Source organism: Pyrgilauda ruficollis, unplaced genomic scaffold (assembly GCF_017590135.1).
Source record: "Pyrgilauda ruficollis isolate IOZ18807 unplaced genomic scaffold, ASM1759013v1 scaffold30, whole genome shotgun sequence".
In the NCBI taxonomy this organism is placed as follows: Eukaryota; Metazoa; Chordata; class Aves; order Passeriformes; family Passeridae; genus Pyrgilauda; species Pyrgilauda ruficollis.
In genome coordinates this window covers 2,144,344-2,165,332 of record NW_024524378.1, presented here as the reverse complement: position 1 = coordinate 2,165,332, position 20,989 = coordinate 2,144,344, and the positions used below count along the sequence as shown (strand labels likewise).

The 20,989-nt window shown below is 37.4% G+C and overlaps 1 protein-coding gene across 3 annotated transcripts in view; it reads right to left on the bottom strand.

Moving 5' to 3' along the window:
- Nucleotides 1–20,989, bottom strand: part of ASPH (aspartate beta-hydroxylase) — a 113,723-nt gene that overhangs the window by 10,888 nt on the left and 81,846 nt on the right. For all 3 annotated transcript variants that reach the window (XM_041473731.1, XM_041473734.1, XM_041473732.1), the window contains 6 exons: nucleotides 20,504–20,640; nucleotides 15,079–15,177; nucleotides 14,305–14,394; nucleotides 10,756–10,893; nucleotides 4,910–5,045; nucleotides 3,948–4,039 (listed from right to left, as the gene is read on the bottom strand). In XM_041473731.1, the coding sequence (XP_041329665.1) occupies nucleotides 3,948–4,039; nucleotides 4,910–5,045; nucleotides 10,756–10,893; nucleotides 14,305–14,394; nucleotides 15,079–15,177; nucleotides 20,504–20,640 (692 nt within the window). The remainder of the gene's footprint in view (nucleotides 1–3,947; nucleotides 4,040–4,909; nucleotides 5,046–10,755; nucleotides 10,894–14,304; nucleotides 14,395–15,078; nucleotides 15,178–20,503; nucleotides 20,641–20,989) is intronic.

Sequence of the window (20,989 nt, the reverse complement as noted above, 5' to 3'; positions counted from 1 at the left end):
CTGCAGCAACCATTAGAAAGTGGAGCTCAAGATCATGAGAGGATGGAGAAAGTAAAAAAGCAGAATTACTACCTGTTCTGGAGAACAGATTTGGTCTTACTCAGAGATCTGATGGGAAAAATCCCATGAGAGAAGAGGGGTCTAGGACAGCTGGTTGATTTTTAAGTAGCACCTTGTCCAAACTCAATAATTCCTATGTGCAGGAAGCAAGGCAACCCAGTAAAAAAATGAAACACAAAAAGGAAGCATACAGGAGGTGGAAGCAGGGTCAGGTCACCCAGGAAGACTGTAGAGACATGCTCTGCAAGGGCAGGGATGAGGTAAGGAAAGTCAAAGCTATCCTGGTGCTGAATCTGAGATAGAACTGAAGCGTAACAGGAGAGATTCCTACAAATATATCAGCAATATAAGGAAGCCTAGGGAAAACCCACCTAGCTACTAAACATGACAGAATATCTGATGACAAAGGACATGGGAAAGGCTGAGGCACTACATGTCTTGTCCTCAATCTTTGCTGGTCTGACTGACTTTCAAAAGTGCCAGGCACCTGAGATCAGTGAAACAGACTGGGGCATTGATGATTGATCTTCTGTGGATCAGGTTAGGGAACATTTAAACAAACTTAACAACCTGGCCCACGGGTCCTGATGGGATCCTGAGGGAAATGGATTATGTGAATCCATACATAATCCATGCAGTCTTTGAAAGGTCCCTGCCACCAGCAGAGGTCCCCTGGTAGAAAGGAAACACTCCTATCTTCAAGAAGGACAAGTAGAATGGTGTGAGGAGCTACTGTCTAGTCAGCCTCACCTCAACCCTTGGAAAGGTGATGGAGCAAGAAATCCTGGAAAAAATTTTCAAACACATGAAGGAAAAGAATGTACCTCGGTGTAGCCAGTATGGGTTTTTGAAGAGGATTCTGTACTTAACCAGCTTTCTGTGGTGAGCTTTCTGGCTCAGTGGATATTTTTTATCTCAACACTAAGTCTTTGAACAGCCTGCCATAAACATCCTAATCAACAAAGTGAGGAAATAGAATCTAGATAAATTCCCAGTGAAGAGGATTGAAACCTGGCATTTAATCCAGGCTCAACAAGTTATAATCAGAGGCACAAAGTCCAGCTGAAGGCCAGTCATCAGAGGTGCATCCCAGGGCTCAGTACTGGGTCCAGCACTGTTTAAGAGCTTCACAGTGACTCAGAAGATGGGACCGACTGCATCTCCCTCAGCAAATTTGCAGATGATAGAAAATTGAATAGGAATGGCCAATACACTACTTTTTTTTTTTTTTTTCCTGCCTTTCATAAAGACTTTGGTAGGATGGAGAAAGGACGAAACACAACCCTTAAAATATTTGACAAAAAGCAGCATAAAATTCTGCACTAGGGAGGCATGCACCATAAAGGCTGATGGACAATTGTCTGGAAAGCAACTTTCTAGAAAGAGACTGTGGGGTCCTCACAGTGCCCAAATTAAACAGGAGCCAGCATTCCAGCAGAGCCATCAGCAGCTTCCAGGGCTGCATTATGGAGAGCTCTGGCAGCCCATTGAAGGAGGCTATCCTTCCCCTAAGAGTTCATAAGATGTCTTAAATGTTGGACCCAGCTCTGTGCTACCTACTGTGAGAGAGACATGGACAAAGTGAAGCAGGAGAAGGGGTATAAAGGGGTATAAAGGATTAAGGGATGGGAGAATCTAACATACAAGGGGAAGCTGAGGTAGTTGGGACTGTTCAGCCTGGAGAACATAAGGTTCAAGGAAGGATCTTATCAATGCATTTAAATACCTGATGAGAGGAGTGAGGAAGGCAGAGGCAGGCTCCTCTCAATGGCATCCAGGGAAAGGCAAAGAGGCAATAGACACAGGTTGAAACACAGAAAATGCCATTTAAGCATAAAGAAACACTTTTTTTACTGTACACAGGAACAGGTTGCCCAGAGAGGCAATAGAGTCTCTATCCTCAGAGGCGTTCAAAACCTGGCTGGACATAGCAACATGCTCTAATTCATCATACTTTAAGCAAGGGTAATCTCCACATGTCCCTTCTCTCCTTGACCTTTTTGATTCATTCTACAACAAATCAGGGTACAGGAAGCATGAATAATGCATAACAGTGACGAGAAGCACCTTTTCAACCTGCAGAAACCTGCACATTTGGCTGGGACAGAGTAGTTTTGATAAATCTTACAGATTAAGGTGTTGCATGCTCTTCAACTGTTAACAGAACCAGCAGAAGACAGAGTGTGCCTCTTGTCTGAGGGTTTTTTTGGGTCTCTAAGCTGAGGTTTCAGCTTACTGACAGTTTCTTATGACAGCAAGTGATGAGCTCCAGTGGCTGTGGTGAACACAGATCCTCCCACCCAACTCTGCTACACTGTGATGTGTTAGACCTTAACACAACGCAAACAACTGGTGATGCAGGATGTTTACTAATATCTGAGCTAAACTTCTGTAATGCTAATATGTCAGCACTGAAGATTGATTCATGTACATTATCATGTACATTATCTGCCCATGCAGATCAGTCTGGATATGTCTGTGAATTATATCTGCTTGCTGTGCTCAAGGGCTATAGGTAAATCGTTCTGAACTACCAATGAGTTGTACTATGGCTGCAATGTAAGAAATGTCCAGATACTGTGATACTTTTAGTTTACTGCTATTTTAAAGAAGAATGCTACAATTTTGATCACTTCCTATTGTTCTATACAGTGCCTCAGCAGCACTGAGCAGGTAGTTGATTATTTTACATTTCATTTATCTTTGTCACTACATGAGGTAATCAAAGCATCCAAATAGTCTATCCACCACAGAATTCCTTATTTCCTGAGTGTGTTTGCTCCCATTGCTTACCGGTGCTTCCATATGTGCCTAGGGATCAGCTGATAATTTTAAGTTTATTTTAGCAGTAACATCTGAGTCATGGCTAGCATAAAACTAAAATTGTCCTAGGCATCTTATAATAGTGGATGTAAAACTTTAGATTTCTAAAGCACAACTTTTCATATTATTTTACATTTATATGTTCAAAACATGTGACTACAGCTACAGCTGTAAATCTACAACACCTCTGCAAACCATATCATGGTGATGACATGTAGGGCACCAAGAAATGATGAACAAAACAGAAGCTCCCAAACAGAATCTGCTCTCAGGGATGGATACACTTTGGCTCTGGATGCGACTGAGAGCAGTTTCCTTGTAGCCACACTGAGTGTGATGACTTCTAATCACTTATATTCACTATAACCAGCCTTTGCAACCAATCCATGGAAGAATAGCTTTGTTCATTCCCACAGCAGTAGCCACCCAGTGTAGTTCTGCACATCAAAAGCAAGGGACTGGTCAAAAAGATGAACACATACACTCAAGGGTCTGAATGAGGGCTACATTAGCACTGTGCTTTTCAACTTTTGCATCCTTAATTTTGCCATGTGAAGGATATTCTCAGTAGTCATTGTAGACAAAATATAATAACTTGGAAAAAAAATGAAAACTTATGTCCTACGGAGCCACTGCATGTGTATTGACCCATACAGGTCTACTGAATGATTAAATGAGGTTTACTGATAGCTGAATAGTCATCGTAGGCACTTGAAACAAATTTTGTTGGCGCTCATACTCATGGATATAAAATTTCTTTCCTTCACCTTCAGGAAATAAGCATTGGCTGACCCATGGCAAATAACTACTTACATGAGCTCCCAGGAAACTCAAGGTAAAATGGCTGAACTAAAGAGTCCAGAGAAAGGCTTCAGCTAACATATTTCACCTGGTATTTGCTGACAGTTAAAATAGGGCAATTTTGATTGTTAAGTTTATCGTGTGCTTGAGGCATCGTGAAATATACCAAAATTGTGCATTCCTCTATACATATCCCTCTATTCCTCAAAATCACCTGCTCTCAGTATTATGAATTTGCAAAAACGAAGAAATTTGCCAGGTACCTGCCCTCTTCTGCAGCCAGTAGCTTCTGGGAATCTTTCCAATAAAGCACATGTTTTCGGAACACTTTTACAAGCATTCTCATTTTTTCTTCCTAGTGAAAGTAATGGATAGAGCATTGGTAAGAGCAATGAATGAACATTTTCATTTTCTGCTTTGCAGAAGAGCAGCAAAGCGGCCAAAGACCTGACACTGAGAGACAGGTAAATATTACTGTTCTCATTTTACAGACTGTGCAACCTAAGTACCTCCATGTTGTAATATCATAGCAGCCTACTCATTTTACTTTTACATTATTTGTGAACACCAGGCTTTCTACCATTTAAAAAGTGCTATTTTAAACATATAATCACTAATGTGGGTGCATAGGAAAAAAAAGATTTAAAATGCTCCCAGTATAATAAAATTTCAACACCAGATTATATTTTTATATTAATTTGCTTTTTAATATTTTATTTGGCAGTACTCTTTCATATGTGGAGTTTTATAAGAATTTAAGTCATTCCAAGAGTTGGGCCTCCCAGTGCACAGCTCAGGGGCAGGGCAGCAGGCATATTAAAGTCATATTCTTTTGCTCATAGCGTTTCTGAATGACAGAGCTCCCCTAGCTGGCAACACAGAACTGAGAATGTGCCCTCTCCCAGGTCCCCATCTTCCCTCAGGCTGATCTGCACTATGCATTACCAGGTAAAAGAGTTGGCAGCCTTGCCAGAAGAGGAGTACACTCATTGAACAGTTACCATACTCAAGGGACCCTTAGAGGTATTTGGGGACAGCATGGTTTAGAATGAAGAACTCCTGTTCATTGTCACAGGAGTCCCGAACCTTGTTTGATCAGTTCCCTTCCTCTGTACATACTGATTACAAAAACAGTTCTAGAAAAAGCTGTGATGATACTCCTTATTACACTATGTTAATCTGGGATAATGAAATTGAAGTAATAGAAGAATACAGAATGTTTTACCTTGTTGCCATAAGGTAAACTGGCTCCAGTCTCCTTTCTCCCGTAGGTTCTCATCTTCAGGCAGGAAGAGGCTTCGTTTTTTATCCATCACAGCAAGACCCTCATCCCGAATGAGCTTCCAGTTTTTCTCTAAGGACTGTTGTGAGAGCCATGTTACTGCACTGAGAAATTACTGTTTGGCTTTAGTACCATTTTTATTTTTTCCTGTCATTATTAGCTTTTTTTATATATTTAAAAACAATAAAAGAAAGTGCTTGTCATTATTATCAAGTTGCTTTAAATTCTATCCCCTTCTGAAATGTTAAGGCAGGAAAAATAACTTTCACACCACTCTTCAATTATATTGGGATTGTAAAATTTCGACAATAGCCAGCCTCTTTGCAGACCAGGCCTGACTTTGACTTGCTTTCTGATGAGCCTAAGGGCTCTTTAAGTGATCATTTTGTATTGCAAGCTAAATGTATTGATCTTCCTAAATGCTGTGCATGTGACCTGGAATCATTCTGGAACTGGAAAACCACTTACATAACCTGGAACTCCAGGTGTTGGCAGCATATTACAGGCCAAAGAGGCCAAATTCAAACACACCACTTGAGTTGAAGTTTATGATTGAAACCTTAAAAAAAGCTTGCTGAGATTCACTTGCATGTGTTGATGCTATTGCAAAAGTCATATGTAACTTGAAATGCCAGGTGATCACTTATGGACACAATGATTGAGAACATGTGAGCTGCCTTACACTTCACACATAAAAACCCACAAAATAGCAGAATTAAAATTTCTGTTCTCTGCTGCCTTAGGACATTATATTTGGAGAAATCAGCTTAGAAAACCTTTTATTCTACCAATAATAAGTCATTTTAATGTTATAGCAATATAAATGGAAAACCCACAGTATAACAATGGATCTGGATAAAAGGAACTTCAATTTCCCAACAGCTTACTTTTCTCACTATACCTTATTTTGGGTGAATAGTTTTCATTTTCCCTTTGTGCTCTTGAACAATGCATTTCTGTAAGACATTTTCAACCCATTTCACACTGAAATAAGCTATGGTATGTTCCCACACTACCTCCTTATATGATGAGTAAAAGGTGCTTTAGGTGCTAGGTGATATAAGTGCCCCCTTTTAGTCTTAAAACTTCATATGTTTATTAGCCATTCTCATGTAAATTAAACAGCTGCATTTTCCACTTGAGTTTTTTTTACTTAAAGGAAAAGTTGATCTGACAAAATTGGTTTGTATTGCTAGATCATAAAAGGCTCAACAAAGCAAACTTTAGCTAGAACACATAGTAGATAATACAGCTACTTTCTCCCACTAGAACAATTTTAGCTAGGCTAAAATGTATGAAAATATGGATTTCACTTCTGTTATTACAGTAATCTGTCATAACAAATTGGTTTTTTCTCTCAAAAAATGGGGAAGAACACTTATTTTTCCTAGTGTATTCACATTATTCTCCCTCATTGATGGTTTCTATAACACTCATTTAACAGTTAGCATTAAGTAAAAATGCAGAGGGTTGTTTTGGGGTTGTTTTTTTTCTTTAGAATATCTTTGAAAAACTGACTTTTCCAAAAAGTGTAAGTGTACAAAAAAAAAGATTGAAAATTGCAACCTTATCAGAGATGTATATAAGAATAGTGCTGCTACTTATTCAGCACTAGCCTATCTACAAAAGGAAATGCCAGCTTGAGTACCTGGTTTTGCACCGGCTGTAGAAGAGAAAGAAAAGAATAACCTACACTCACACCAGCCTCAATTTAAAGTGATATGGAGCAACAAAACTGGAAAAGTTTAAAAGATATTACAAGTTCTTCTGTGCTTCCTCAAGCTCCAGATTAGAGCATTAAATTAATATTGTATTTGGTGCAGTATCCTGATTACAACTGAAAAATCAGGAGGCAACAAGCACTGGGAGCATATGCACTTGTTTGCTAGCAGCTGATTCCCATAAACCTCCATATGGCTTTTAAAATACTGTTTCTAATAACAATTGAAGTTTACAGTTGCTGTACATCTGGCAATAATGTAGATTTTATTTAAATAGGGATTGTTTAATATTGGAGGTTTTTATGTGAGACTATTACATTGAAAGTATCCTTACTCTGTGCTGTCAAACCCTTTAAAAGCACGGTTATAAATGACACAGGAAGAGATTAAGAGGTGGCTACCCCTCATGTGAGGCATAACTACTGACCACACATCCATTTTAATCCACTGAACTATAAAATAAAATTGTGGTGAAGAGTTTAATGTACTTCACTTTGTTATGGAAACAGAACAGGAAAGCATTCACAATCAGTTACCACCTCTCCACTGGGTAACGCTGATAACCTCCAAGCAAGGGGTTAACAATAGATTCCTTGCACCCATTCAGTCACTCAGAGAGCTTAAACATCAGCACCTGTACGCATCATCTTTTCTCCTTTCAACACAAGGCTCCCCTTAAAGCATCCAACCACACTTTAAATACACATTTCAATTTAATTTCTCCCTTGACTATGAATGTTTAGCTATTATTACCTAAACCATTAAGGCCCAGCTGTCAACCTATGGAAAACTATAAAGATATGTGCTGCTGCCAATACTTTCATTGCCTTTCTGCAATGCACTTTTCTTGATGCACTTAAAAATTTATATAATAAAATTTATATCAGTAAATTGTAGTAAATTATTGGCAAAGCATCGTCTGGGTCCTTTCCAAATGTTAAAGGACACAACATGCAGAAAGGACAAAGTTAATTAAATCATTGCCTACATATTAATTTCAGACCAGTGGAAAGTCTCTAGGATCCAACACCATTGTATCTCTTTCACTATTTTTTATATGAGCACCAGAATAGAATAATGCTATAAATGAAGTTCTACAGAAGGTACTGGAGAAAGATGCAATGACTCAATAAGACTGGCTGAGGAAAGCTAATCATCCCAAGGGAAAAGGATGGGTTTTCAAAGATGAAAGTAAGGTTTTCTTTCAGCTGAGGTCAAAAGAGGAAGACAGTTTCTTGAATCCCCAGATCCAAAGGCCTAAAATACCTGTAAATCAGAAACATTAGCAGAACATCTCTACGTAAGTCACTCACCACATCCTTCCTAATATAAAGGTTCATATTTTCTTCTCCCTGAGAAATCAGGTGCCTCTCCCTATTCTTTCAAGGAAAAACATTAAGCCTCAGTGAGCTTCAGAGAGATTCAAAACTCCACTTCCCTTCAGCACAGTTCCACTAATTAAGATCTACAATGTCCTGATAAGTGTTACTGAGATTCTCAGTCTTCCCTGCCTCCCCCCCAAAAAAAACCCAGCCCAAAACCCTCTTCCTTAAGACATCCAGGCAAGCAGGTAATATTAAAAGAGATAAAGTAGGAGACTGTCTTTTTTTCACCTTAACCATCAGGAAGTTAAGCATCAGGACCCATTTTTTAAGTAAAGCAGTAGGACAGTTAACACCAGAAAAGGAGACATGCCACGCTTAGACAGTTATTTAGCATTGTAAAAATGAATCATCCTGTGGCGATACCCCTTTTTTTCACTTGCAAACAATGCCACTAGCATGGACAGTATGTTTCAGTTGGTATGATTACAGCTAGTTAAGCTGAATGCCCCTCAGAAGGAAGTTATTAAACTGAGAATACTGAAAAAAGACAATTTTCTCTTTAGACTTTCTGTGGAAGAAGCAAGGCACTGTCAAAATTCACATCTCCATCTCTAGGCCCAAGAAACTAGATTACCCTTTATAAGAAAATCAAGTCAGGTCTGTGCTGTAAGATGTCACTGACCACAGCTGTGCTGGTTAAGGGAATGAACCAAAGAGAGTTCAGCCCCAGCCCCAAATAAATGCTCAGTTAGCATTATTAAGATACCAAGTTATTGAAAATAGTTCATTCCCATTTAACAAGCAGTGAAACTCAGAGAGAGGTTCAGGGCCTCCATGGCTGTGTATACTATATGTCCATATTGAATTCTACCACGGTGATTTGGAAGCATTTCCCACACAGACAGAAGAGAAATGTAAAGAAATGAAGCAGTAGGAACTAACTGTTGATTGGTTTTTGCTCTGTGAGAATGGGAAATAATTTTTTTAACTAAAACATGTATAGAAGTTGGAGTACTTCAGAAATTAGAAAACTAATGTCAATAATGTTTTGCTCTTTCCTGAAGAATATTACTTCTAGTCTTGCTTGCAGCATTGCATGCAATCAGAATCAAACCTGCTTTCTTTCAAAACTTCAAGTATTTTCTTGAGTTACAAAAAAAAAAAAAACCCCAAAACAAATATGTGTCCTGATGCACATAACTACATTTTGCTTTACACTTTAAACTGTGAGTGTTGCCTTAAATATCTTACTGCTTCCAAATTATGATACCTGCACAAGTAATTTACCATCACAATTTAATCTAGATTCATTGACATATTGCTAATAAACACGTAACACCAAATGATTGGAAAGAAAAGGTATTATTGAATTCCAGAGAGGCAGTTGTACTGTGGAGGTCAGGGGTGAATTTTTATCCTTGCTGGATTCCTGAGCAGTTCTTCTAGGAGCCACTCAAGATGCTGATCCAAAACAACACCTCCATATCCAGCCTGACTGATCTGAAAAATTCCCCTTAAGGTGAAGCTCTGGCCATTTCATAACTTCAACTGAATTCTTTCACCCTTCAAAGCTGACTCATGCCAAGGGTGAATGGATCATTACCTTCCGTGACACAGGAATTTGGAAGGTTTACATGTAAGGAACTGTAAAACAACACTGCATGTAGCTCTAAAACACCAATCAAATAATATGTATATTTCCTTTTTGTTTGACAGAAACATATTAAGAAGTTCCCAGTTTCTCCATATCTTTTATGGCAAGAAGCATCCATTCCCCACATACCTCAACAATTAGTTCAATACGAGCACATTTCATGTGCTAATCCATAAAGCTCACTGCTTTTTGGTGTGGCTGAGATCACATCAGAGAATCACACTTTAATCTAAATTTCTAGCCTTATTTGTGTTGCCATCAAAACCATAACAAAGAGCAATCTTTCCTTTTTTTAAACTACTTTTTTTTTTTTTTTTAAATAACCGTCATTCCATAGTGTTTTTTTTAAACATGCTATGTAACTAAGTATAAAGAAACAACTATTCTGAAGGACTCTGTTCCTTATAATATATACTTTTTTGGGTTTTAATAATTTATCCATAATGGTTTCTCTAAACCACACACCAATAATTGAAACATACAGGAAAATAGGCTCTTCCTAATTTTTTAGGAATTATTATTAGAATTGTAGTAAATTAACAAAAAAAAAAAGCAATTTTGGAAATAAAAGTTACTGTTATGAACAACAACCACACTACTTGCCTTGCATTAAATAAATAAAAAAACCTTTTAAAGAATTTAAATTCTGCATTATTATCTTTTGTTAAATCCATCACTGGGAATCTACACTTTTTTGTCTCATGCAATTAAAAGCTTCCGAAGTCACTAAATATTACACAAGGGCTCAAAAGCACAGCCTTTCCTGACTAATTAAAAATTCACAATGGGTATTCCAGACATTACCAAATTGTGCTGTCATTTTCCACTTGAGATGTTACATTTGTCTATCATGCAAATTTTGTATTTATTAATAATTTCAGCCATCCTGTCCCCATTCGCAAATTCGAAAATGTCTAAGCTTATTTTATAGCATCTTACTTAAGTCTTGTGCTCAGTCTGACAGTGGTGTCTGGAATTCACAGTCAGTAGTTCTGACCTTATTGATTAGCATTTTCTCTGCTTAATAGCTGAAATTATAGCTATAATTTTAATAAAAAAAGAAGTATAATGAGTATAATGAAGCCTTACCTTCACCAGTTCTGTATACCCAGTTTCCCTTGCTGTCCACCAAGGCTGAGCTTTCAGTCCCTTGACATTGTAGAGGGAGCGCTGCCAAACTGATGCAAAGTGACCTCTTTGGTATCCAAGTTCGTACCACTTGTATGCCTAAAACATTGTAGTTGTAAACAACCAAATTCATATCAGCCAAGCTCCTACAGGAAAAAAGTAACACTTCCTGGCAAGGTAGCAGACTGTCTCTTCAGATCTTGGGGTTATTCTTTTAATAAAATGAATTCTTTAAGGGGAAAAAAAACCCCACAAACAAACAAAAAAAAACCCCAAATAACAAAATAGATCAGTTGGCCAAGACAGTCCAGTCCAACATTAACAAAACAGGATAATCTTCTCACACCCATTCACATCTAATATGGGCCTGTCCTTGGAATATCCAATTGTTTTTCATCTTATTCAATTTAATTTTCTCTGTTTCAATCCTCTACCTACAAGTGAAAGATGACTGTCTTCTGCTGCCAGTGGAGATGCTGTGATGATGAAAACAAAAACGACTTAAAGTGTTAATTATCGAATACTTAAAGGCACTTGAGTTTCTTCAAATGTTTTTTGCCACACCAAAATGGATCACATGACAGAAACTTGCTGAAGTTAATACTGGACCTTTGCTTGTCTTTACTCTCCCTTTACACAACTTGCTTTACCCCTGCATAGCAGCAAAAAAAGCAAAGAAAGAAAATGAGATGCTTGGAAAGAAAAGATCCAGCATTTGTAGTACTGTGAGAAACCATAGGCAGAGAAAGTTATACAGAGCTGCCTCCTTCCTGCCCAATATTGCTGCTACAGCTGCAATATTTCAGACAACATAATTTAAAAAAATCCCCCAATAAACAAAAAAATAAACAACACCCTCCCCTCCCCCCCAAAAAAAAAAACACCAAAAAAACAAACCCACCACAAACTAAAAAAAAAAAGGACAGCTAAGTAAGGAAAAATAAGAATAATAATTCCAGAGCAGAAGGACTGAGGCAGGCAGCAATCCCTGCCTTGAACAGAAACTGGCAAAAGTCCTTGTTGAGAGTCTGTAAACTTGAAGAAAGTTTTTGAAAAATGTGGTCCTCTGATCTTTATAACTCTCCCAAAGTATGGAGCAAAGTCTTCAATATGTTGTTGCCCTACAGTATTTATTTGAAGTACACAATGGTGTGGATGAACAGAATAACTGCAGATGATCTATAAACTGTCATCTTTTTCTCCCTAAAGAAGCTCAGTAAAATTGTGCATGGGTCAAAAAAATAATAAGGTAATACACAAAGGTAATACACAGTATATCTGTAAATGTTGATGTCATTTTGGTTAACTGTCTGAAATGGAAGCATTAGGATTTATAACATTTGTTCCCCAAAGTTAAAATACCAGTGAGATATCAATAGATGGTTCATGCTGACTGCCTTCACTCAATTGCAATGTCTGGACTTAGCCCAAATGATAAGGGGAATGAGTTATTTGTTTCAGCCCCTGAGCAATGACTATGTATGCTGCTGCTCTTTAAGATACATCAATTATTATGACAATGCATAATACAAATAATTTTTATTTATTACAAGAATTGTGCTATGGAAATTGCCGTTACCAGGATGGAATAGGGTTAGGCTGCCTCACTCATCCTTTCCATTCCCAAGACTCTGTGAGAACCATTTCTTTTCTCATGCAGGTCTTGGCAGGGGAACATGGACAGCTACAACAGTGTACCTCACTTTTCCAGGACAGAAATTGTTTGAGATGCACCCAGTTTATACATTCTGTGTGAAGAGTGCTTTGTTGTGTAACAACTTCCACGGTTTTAATTTCTCTTTTCTTAAGCCAATATGGTATTTTATCAAATTATAGTTGGAAAGGGCATACTCAATACTGTTCCTCTAACATTTCCCAAGGCCACATTCATAACTCCTGATTTAGCTCTAATAGATGAATATCTCCCTTCAACAAACCTTCAGTGATAGCAATTTCACATCTAACTTAAATATTGATCTGTTTCCTTGATTAAATATTGAAATTCAGCAAGTCTAGCAAGGTCAGTGAGAAAAATTTAGCTGAACAATGGACTTTCCACTGATATATTTAGAAGTCTCCTCTATCCCAAGAAGTTCATTTGTCATTAATTAAATTTTTTCTACAGCAGATTTGGCCATTAACTCCATAAACATTAACACATCATTATCCTGGGCTAAGAGATGCTGTACATTAATTACACCTGCATGGTATCTTTAGTCAAACATGGTAATGGGACGTTCTAGGCTCAGCAACTCAACCCAGAATGTCCCATGGAAATGTACAGGGATTTGAGAGGAGACAGATTTAGATAGACTGTGAAAGCAGCCTCTGTGTGTGCATGTGTTTCTAAGTAAAATCAGGTAAACTACTGCTCACTTATAAGTAAACAATTTAAAAAAAATCTCATTGGAAGAATATTGCAGGGAAGGCAATCTAACTTAAAATTCAGATATTACATTCTATATCTACTGCATGTATAAAGTATTATAATAAAGTTCCATGAATTATAACCTGATGAACTAGGCTTGAGAAAGATCACACACACAGAGGCTTCATCACAGCCCACTTGTCTACAGATCATACTGGAGAACTCCCACAGCACTAAAGGGGTCAGCATTTTTTACAGTTTTTTTAGGTATTAATATTGCACACATTACTGGGTAAGTAATTAAAAAGCAGTGATTTACATGGCTATTTCTACTCTGATTTTTAGTGCTCATTCTCTTCATATTTCCCACCTAGGAATTGGAAATTTTTTTTTGCTGTTGTTTTTAAATTCATGCCCATATTAAAGTACATGTCTAATCAGAGTCTTCAAAAAAGGTCTTTTGCTCCCCTTCCATGACCATAGTGGAAAATCATACATTTAAATTTCGCTTTTAAGTATAATTTGATTTCAAATACACAAAAGAGAAAAATCTTATGGCTTCCAGCATCATATGTTTGTTTTTGTTGGCAACTCAACAGACACATAGTAAAAAGCTCTGCTTTCCTGATTGATTTGCTAATTTAGTTACTGAAAAAATTTCGTAACTCAGCCCATACATTCAGTCCTCTCATGATCCTCTTTTATCACATACTCATTGGTCCTTTTTCCTTGGAAAGAATGGAAGATTTACAAAACAGTGTTATACAAGGACTTGTATTCAGTAATATACATGTAGTTGATTCTTTTAACTCTCATTTAAATCTGTGTTGTGATATAAGCAGAAAACAGATTCCAGAAACATTAAAATTTTTGCAAATTTTTAGTCCCTTGTTTCAAGCTGCCCTGTGCCGGCTTAAACATCTTCAGTTAAATCTAAAGCAAGGGATGCTAAGAGATTATATTGCAATGCCTACAACAGATTGTTGCTGTTGAGCATCTTGACTTCTACACACACGTGCTGGATTGTTCTTGCAATCAGACTACTCTTGTTTTCACCATTAAGCCCATCATTAAGTGCTTTTCTGGATTCTGCAGCCACTCACAGATTCAGATTTTAAAGCAGGAATAGGTTAAACTTGTACCTCTTTGTCTCCCATTCTCTGTAACGCGTCACCTAGATGAAAATAAAAACGTCCATCATCTGTGCCAGGGTCACCAGACTCCAGTCCTTCCTAAAAATTACATAAATAAATAAAAAAATATGAAAGGTATAAGAAAACTTACAGGACTTCTAATTTGATTAATTTGATTGCTGTAAATAGTCTGTCAATCCTGTGCAAGAGACAGGCTATGAAATTAGGTAAAAAATGTAACCACCACGGTAACCTGGAACTTCAGCTGAATAAATATAATATGTCAGTAGAAAGTCATTGAGAAATGTTACCAGTTTTCCAAATCTCACAGCTTCTCCCTTCAATCTCTCCAAGACAGAGGCATATTCAGAGATGGATACTTGCCCCTGACCCTATAAACATATACACAAGCATTTTATAGAGCTGGATCAAGGTTTTATTTTGTAGTATTTCTTCCCAAACACTCAGAAGTATACATAAGGCTTCTCTGGATCTTTCAAGACCCTTAGGTTTGCAGCATACTACTGACCTCAAAAAATTTAAGGCTCAGAGACCTTTGGGTTAACCATTAATAAAACAAATACTTGACATTTAAGGATTGATGGTTTTCAATGTACAAATTTCATAATTCAAATTTCAGTTCATAAGCAGCGATACACTAGTATAGCTCCAACAAATAGCTTAAGCAGTGATTTATAATTGGTACACTTCAAATCTGATACATTTTATACACTCCAATTCTACTTTTTGCTGGTAAAACATTCACTGTGGGTGAAAAAGTACCTGTAGATAAGGTATGCTCTCTGCTATCTTGTTTTCTGCCTTCAGGATAAAGCCATAATGTACTTTGGCAAAACCATCATTTGGAGCCAGACTTAGAACCTGATTGAGAGAAAATGAATTAAATACACCTGTATGAATCTATGCAAATTAACAAACCTGGGTACATAACACTATTTAGTAATGCAGTGGTATTTTCTTCCGTTACTGATTCTCAGGTAAACCCTTGGCATGTCTGTGCTTTCTTTTCCTCAATCACTTTTGTGCTTTCTCCAGATGAGCCAAACTTTGGAGTCTCAGAAGTAAAATAATTTCAACAGAAACTGCTTTATTTTTCACTTCTCTGTCCTTTCCTACACTTCTCTCTTGAGTTACAGCATACTGCATTACAGAATTAAACCCACTATTAACAATTAACTTATTTATTCCATGTTTGACTAATCAGAAGGAAAGCACCTACTCTTGAAAAAAGCTGCAGCAGAAACATACCTGAAATAGTTTTAAATTAGGTAGATTTCCAATGGTGCCAAACTAGTTTTTGCAAGAGAAAATACATGAAGCATAATGACTACAATTTAGAAAGAAGCTGTAATGTAATGCCAGCATTGTGAGATGGGGATGTGCAAACCCTGGAACACCAAGGGCACTCTCAGCGCAGTGGTGAACTGGAGCACTCTCTGGAACAGTGTGCACTTTTCTGGTCATGAGAAAAAAGGTAATAAAAAGTCTACTGCAGTAGTGACTCAGTGTGCTTTCACACTAGAAGCTGATGGATAAATTATTCTTGTAGTTGTGCGCTGCACTCTTTGACCAAGACCAAGCACACTAAATTCAGCTAAAAGATTTTGTACCTTCAACAAGATTCAGATCATATCTGAGTTTACAAACTAGCTTAATTTTGCAGAGAAGAGAAACTCATGGGCAAATGTCCAGAGATGGATATTTCATGGGGAATGTGGAAGAGAAGGATTTGTGAGTACAGGAACAGCTGTAGGAAAGGATCAGTGTGTGGGGCAGTGTTTCAGGGGAAGGAGGTGTGAAGCTGCCAACCTGAATCCTGAAACATGCACCCCCAACACCAGTCAGATAATTTAAGTTCAAGGGCAAAAATTAGAGAGAATATCTTGATCTACTTTTCAGCTCTGCATTTCTATGATGTACATATTCAATATAATTTGTAGCTGTATGCAATATCAATTACATGGTTAAGTTAATCTGTTTTTACACCTCTTCTTTCCTTAAAATAAGGGTGGACAGTCTTATCAGGATAGACCCTCAGCCTGTGAGGATCATCACAGGAGCCTGGCAGGCAGTGGAACTACAGAGGCTGATAACCACTGAATGTCTAGACAGCTGCTAAATACAAAACAACAGACAGATGAGCAATTTGTCTTGCCTAAATCCATTTTTGAAGCTACTAAACTTATGCCATGGATAAAATGCCTGCATACATTATAGTTATTTCCCTCTGCCTTTTCTAGTCACTGTCTGAGATCACTTTTCAATCAAAATAATTACAAGCAAAATCATAAGAAGTTTTCTGGACCAATTTCTCTCTTTTCTCAAATCTTAAACACACCAACTACATCCAAGCAAAACCAAAAATCATAGCCATGAAGGTACAAAATGTTATGAGTTAAAAATAGCAACATTTTACTTCTTTTCACAGAAAATACTTATGAAGGAACAAACAATTTAAGAGTCTATTGGAAGTCCATAGTATGAGACATTATTAGGAAAAAGTAGCACAGTAAGGATGAGCTTGATCCCTACTATAAGATTACACTACCACCTTCTGCATCTTATGCCTTTTGACTACAGGATTCTGTGTATAATTATTTTGATCCAAGAATCTGTACCTGCAGGGAGAAATGAAATGACTGACAGAAATATTTATTAGCCACACAATTTTGTTACAGTTTCTTTAACTATAGGACAAAGCTATCTGATTAATTAAGACAGAATAGAATTTTCTGTATTACGGTTCATTTAAACTATGCCGAGTTGCATTAAGGAATGATCTACATTCAGAGCCCCTAAAGAGAAGCAAAGAGATACAATCAGCAGAAATTACACTGGAAGTATTTAATGTAAATTGTATTACTCTGTTGCTGTTGCTGCGTGCAATATTAATTATGTTTAGAAATAAGTTTTACTAAACTGCTCATAGCCCATTAAATATTAATCATGAATATAGAAATTAACCTCTGGGGCTATCAGAAACTAATTAGCTATGGCAGAGTACTGTGTTAATGTGGATATTCTGGTTTTGGTACCTGAGATAGCTCAATCAGAGCTGGCTTATGCCTGTCTCTATGATGCTGCACTGAACCATGCACACATGCCTCAGCATGGAGGCAGAAAAAGGGCAACAAGTCTTACAAAGTTCTCTTACACTGTCTTTTTTTACAATCTATGGATGTTTGAACCAAAATACTTCTAATTCTATCTGGACTACTTTTAAAGTTATGTTCTCTTTGAAAATAGAAGTAGCTCTGAATTCTACTAGGATTACCCTTAACATTATGTTTCCATGTCCCTAAGTGCAATATTCAAAAGAAAACGATTTAATATTAGAGAGAAAACTGAGATCCTCTCCAGCGGGACACCATTTTCCATATGTGGTTCATTAAAAAATTCTGGCAAACACAAACTAGGAAAGTGAATTTTGGGCAAGTTATACTATACCACACTACAGCTGGAAGCAAAAAACTCTCTTGGTGTGAAGTTCAGTGTTTATACACATTGCTTCTGTAACTAAAAGAAAAAACATCTATTAAGGACTTTTAAAATAAGCTGCTAAGATGTAACAAAATTGGAAAGAAAAATAAGAATTGACTGGAAAATAAGTAAACTGGCAATTAAATGTGAAGCAAAAGCAGAAAGTTTTCAACTACTAGGAGTCCCTGGGCTTCTATTCAGTTCCTTGGAGATGATGCAAGCTCGGGTTAGTGTGGTCTGAAATGGCATGTACTGTGATCCCATGTAGAGAACAGTGCCTGTGATGGGTCCAGCTGGTTGCATGTGCCCAGTGCATGCTTAACACAGATCAGTGACACTGAATAGAGATTGAAATGCTACAGCAGGAAGTAAAGATTTTGCCCACGAATCTGTCAGCTTCCCAGGAAATGGGAAATTTGGAGTTTAATTTCCTCCGCAGAGAAGAGTATTTAACTACTTGGGAATTTTCCTGAGCACCAGAAATAAGTACCACATACACAGGAATTTAGACAACCATGTGTAAGGCTAGAGGGAAATCAACAAAAACATGAGACTTTAAGTTGAATGAAGGGTATGCTCTCTTGAGGATGGGTACTGAAGTCTAAGATGCCTGTGCTTTCTGCACTAAAGAACGCTTGAATAAAATGCACGAACATCCTTACACTGGGAAACAGAACACAGGATTCATAAATATTGGTGGTATCTACTTTGCAGCAATGAGTTCACACTCTTGTCTGTGCTCTCTTAACATTTTTGTATCAAAAAATTACACAAATGAAAAGGAATTAGTCACACTGCAGAAGTTTCCCAGCTTTTTAAAAAATCATGGGAAGAGTAAGACGTCTCCTTGAGGCCCTCAGAACAACTCTTCATTTTGCCCCTTTCTCTACCATGCAGAGAACCTGATCACTGATGGTACAAACTCAAAACAAAGCACTTTCTAAATATGCCTTGCAACAGCTGAGCAAAGCACTCCAGAGCAGGCCATGTAGCCCTTAAGCAATCTGCAAAAAATCATGCAAGAAGCCTTCAGTAAAAGCAAGAACCAAAGAAGGTACACGAGATTCTCCCTGTTTCTTTGGGTATTCTTTCTTAAAATCCTTAGTGTAAACATATCCTGAATTACAACCAAAAAATTACATTATTGTGTTGGAATTCAGCCTGAGTAATACCTAAAATATGGACAAACCCACCATAATTTTTTAAAAAATTAATCCAAATCCTTAAAAAAAATAATTTGTCCTCCTTTTGCAATGACAGAACATCACTGTGCTCTATTCTATTTCAGTGTTAGTGAACTGCAAAACAGAGTAATTACACTAGATAAAGAAGAATGGAAAACAATATGTTAAAAGCACACCAGTTGCCTATATATTCTTAATCAGAGCCCTGTGTATTTCTTCTGAAGTATATAAAATTCAGTATCAAAGTAATTATATAGCAAATTCACAACATTCCTCCAAGTAGACAAAATCCATGTGATTATTGAGAATTTCTAACAATTATGTTGTTTGCAACAAAACACTGAATAATTGCATGGAAAAATCTTGCCCAAAAGGAGTATGTTTTTGTTTTCTCAAATTCATTGCAGCTTGAGTAGCAGGTTTGTTTAATAAATTCTATCTTTAAAAGCCAATATTTTCAATCCTCTGAGAAATTTTGACAGCGAGCCAAAAGTTATTGGACAGAAATGTTTTATGGAAGGACCTAAAAAGTAGCCAAAGCAGCAAAGCAAACATTATTCTGGCAACATCTGAGACTACCAGAGGAGCTTGAGGAAAAAAAATTGTATTTCTAGTGTTTGGCTTCTGCTTCCAACCATGTGGTTGAACACCCTCCTTCTCTTTGAGAAGCTATCAGAGATGAGATTCCCTTCAGCCTCCCAGATGTGGGGGATGGAAAATCAGGCCTTTATTCTCAGGAGGTGGCACTAATCCTGCTGATCCCTTTCCAGCCTCCATAACCAGACAATTAGCAAGCCTGTCCTACACAAGCACCACACGTGTGCCAACATCAACAGGACCATTCCTGGTCAGGTGTGATGATTTGTGCTCTACCAATGACGTCAGACTCCACATCTGTCAGACAGTTTCCAGATGTTAACAGGGTTTCTAGATCACAGAGCAGACTGGCCTTTCCTGGCCGTGAAGTTTCCCCAACCAGATAACCACAGTGTAAGACAGAATTATAAATCCAACGAATTGCCCACACTACAAACATTGTGAAAGAAAAATAGATTTTTAAGCTGCTATAAAAAGATGAAAAAACTAAGGTAAAAAAGCTTTGTGAGAACTGATCTACTTGATTACATGGTTAGAAATGTTCCTGTAAAGAAACTGGCTTACTTCTGCTTTCCTTGTCTTGAAGACTGGTTATCATTTTTTACAATATGCATTATTTATTACATGTTACGTACAACACATCTAGATGTGTTGTCAATATATTCCAGAAGAGAGAAGATTTTTTATTATTAAGCATATGGAAATAACCAGTATTTTTCTGTCAGTGAGGAAAAACTCAGCATGACAGTAGCAGAAAATATAAATTAAAATTAGAAGATGACTGCACTAGAAAAAAAAATTGTATTAACCCTGCAAAAATCTCACATGTGACATGTTTAACAACTAAAAAAGTTAAAATCAATCAATCTTTCAAATGAACATATGAATGCAAATAATAATTTTCCTTGGCTGGAATGGAAACTCACCTCTTCATATACTTTCTTAGCATTGTTGTTATCTCCTATCAAGAGGTAACCAACACCAAGGTCATTCTTGAATGAAGTCTCACCGGGAAACAGCTGAACTAATTTCTGTAGAGTAACCAGGGAACCCCTCATGCGACCTGATTTGATTGAACAAGACTTAATTACAAGTGCAGATATAAGAAATGGTAGCAAGACGTTTTCACCACATCTAAGGAAACATAAATCAGAGTCAAGTGATCCACTTTGACTCACAATCAAGGAGAACCTGGAAAAACTCGTGCAGGCAGGAGCTCATGCAGCTGCCTGGCTGTCACTGTGGGTGTACCAGGAATATCTCAGAGAATCACTGCAATCACACAGTGTTATGGCAGCCTCTTGTGGAGAACCCTTCACAGTGCAGAAATAACTTTATTTAAGCTTTGGTTGCTCTATCATACACAGATAGCAAAGCACTGGACAAAACGAAGTAAACATATATTAATAAAC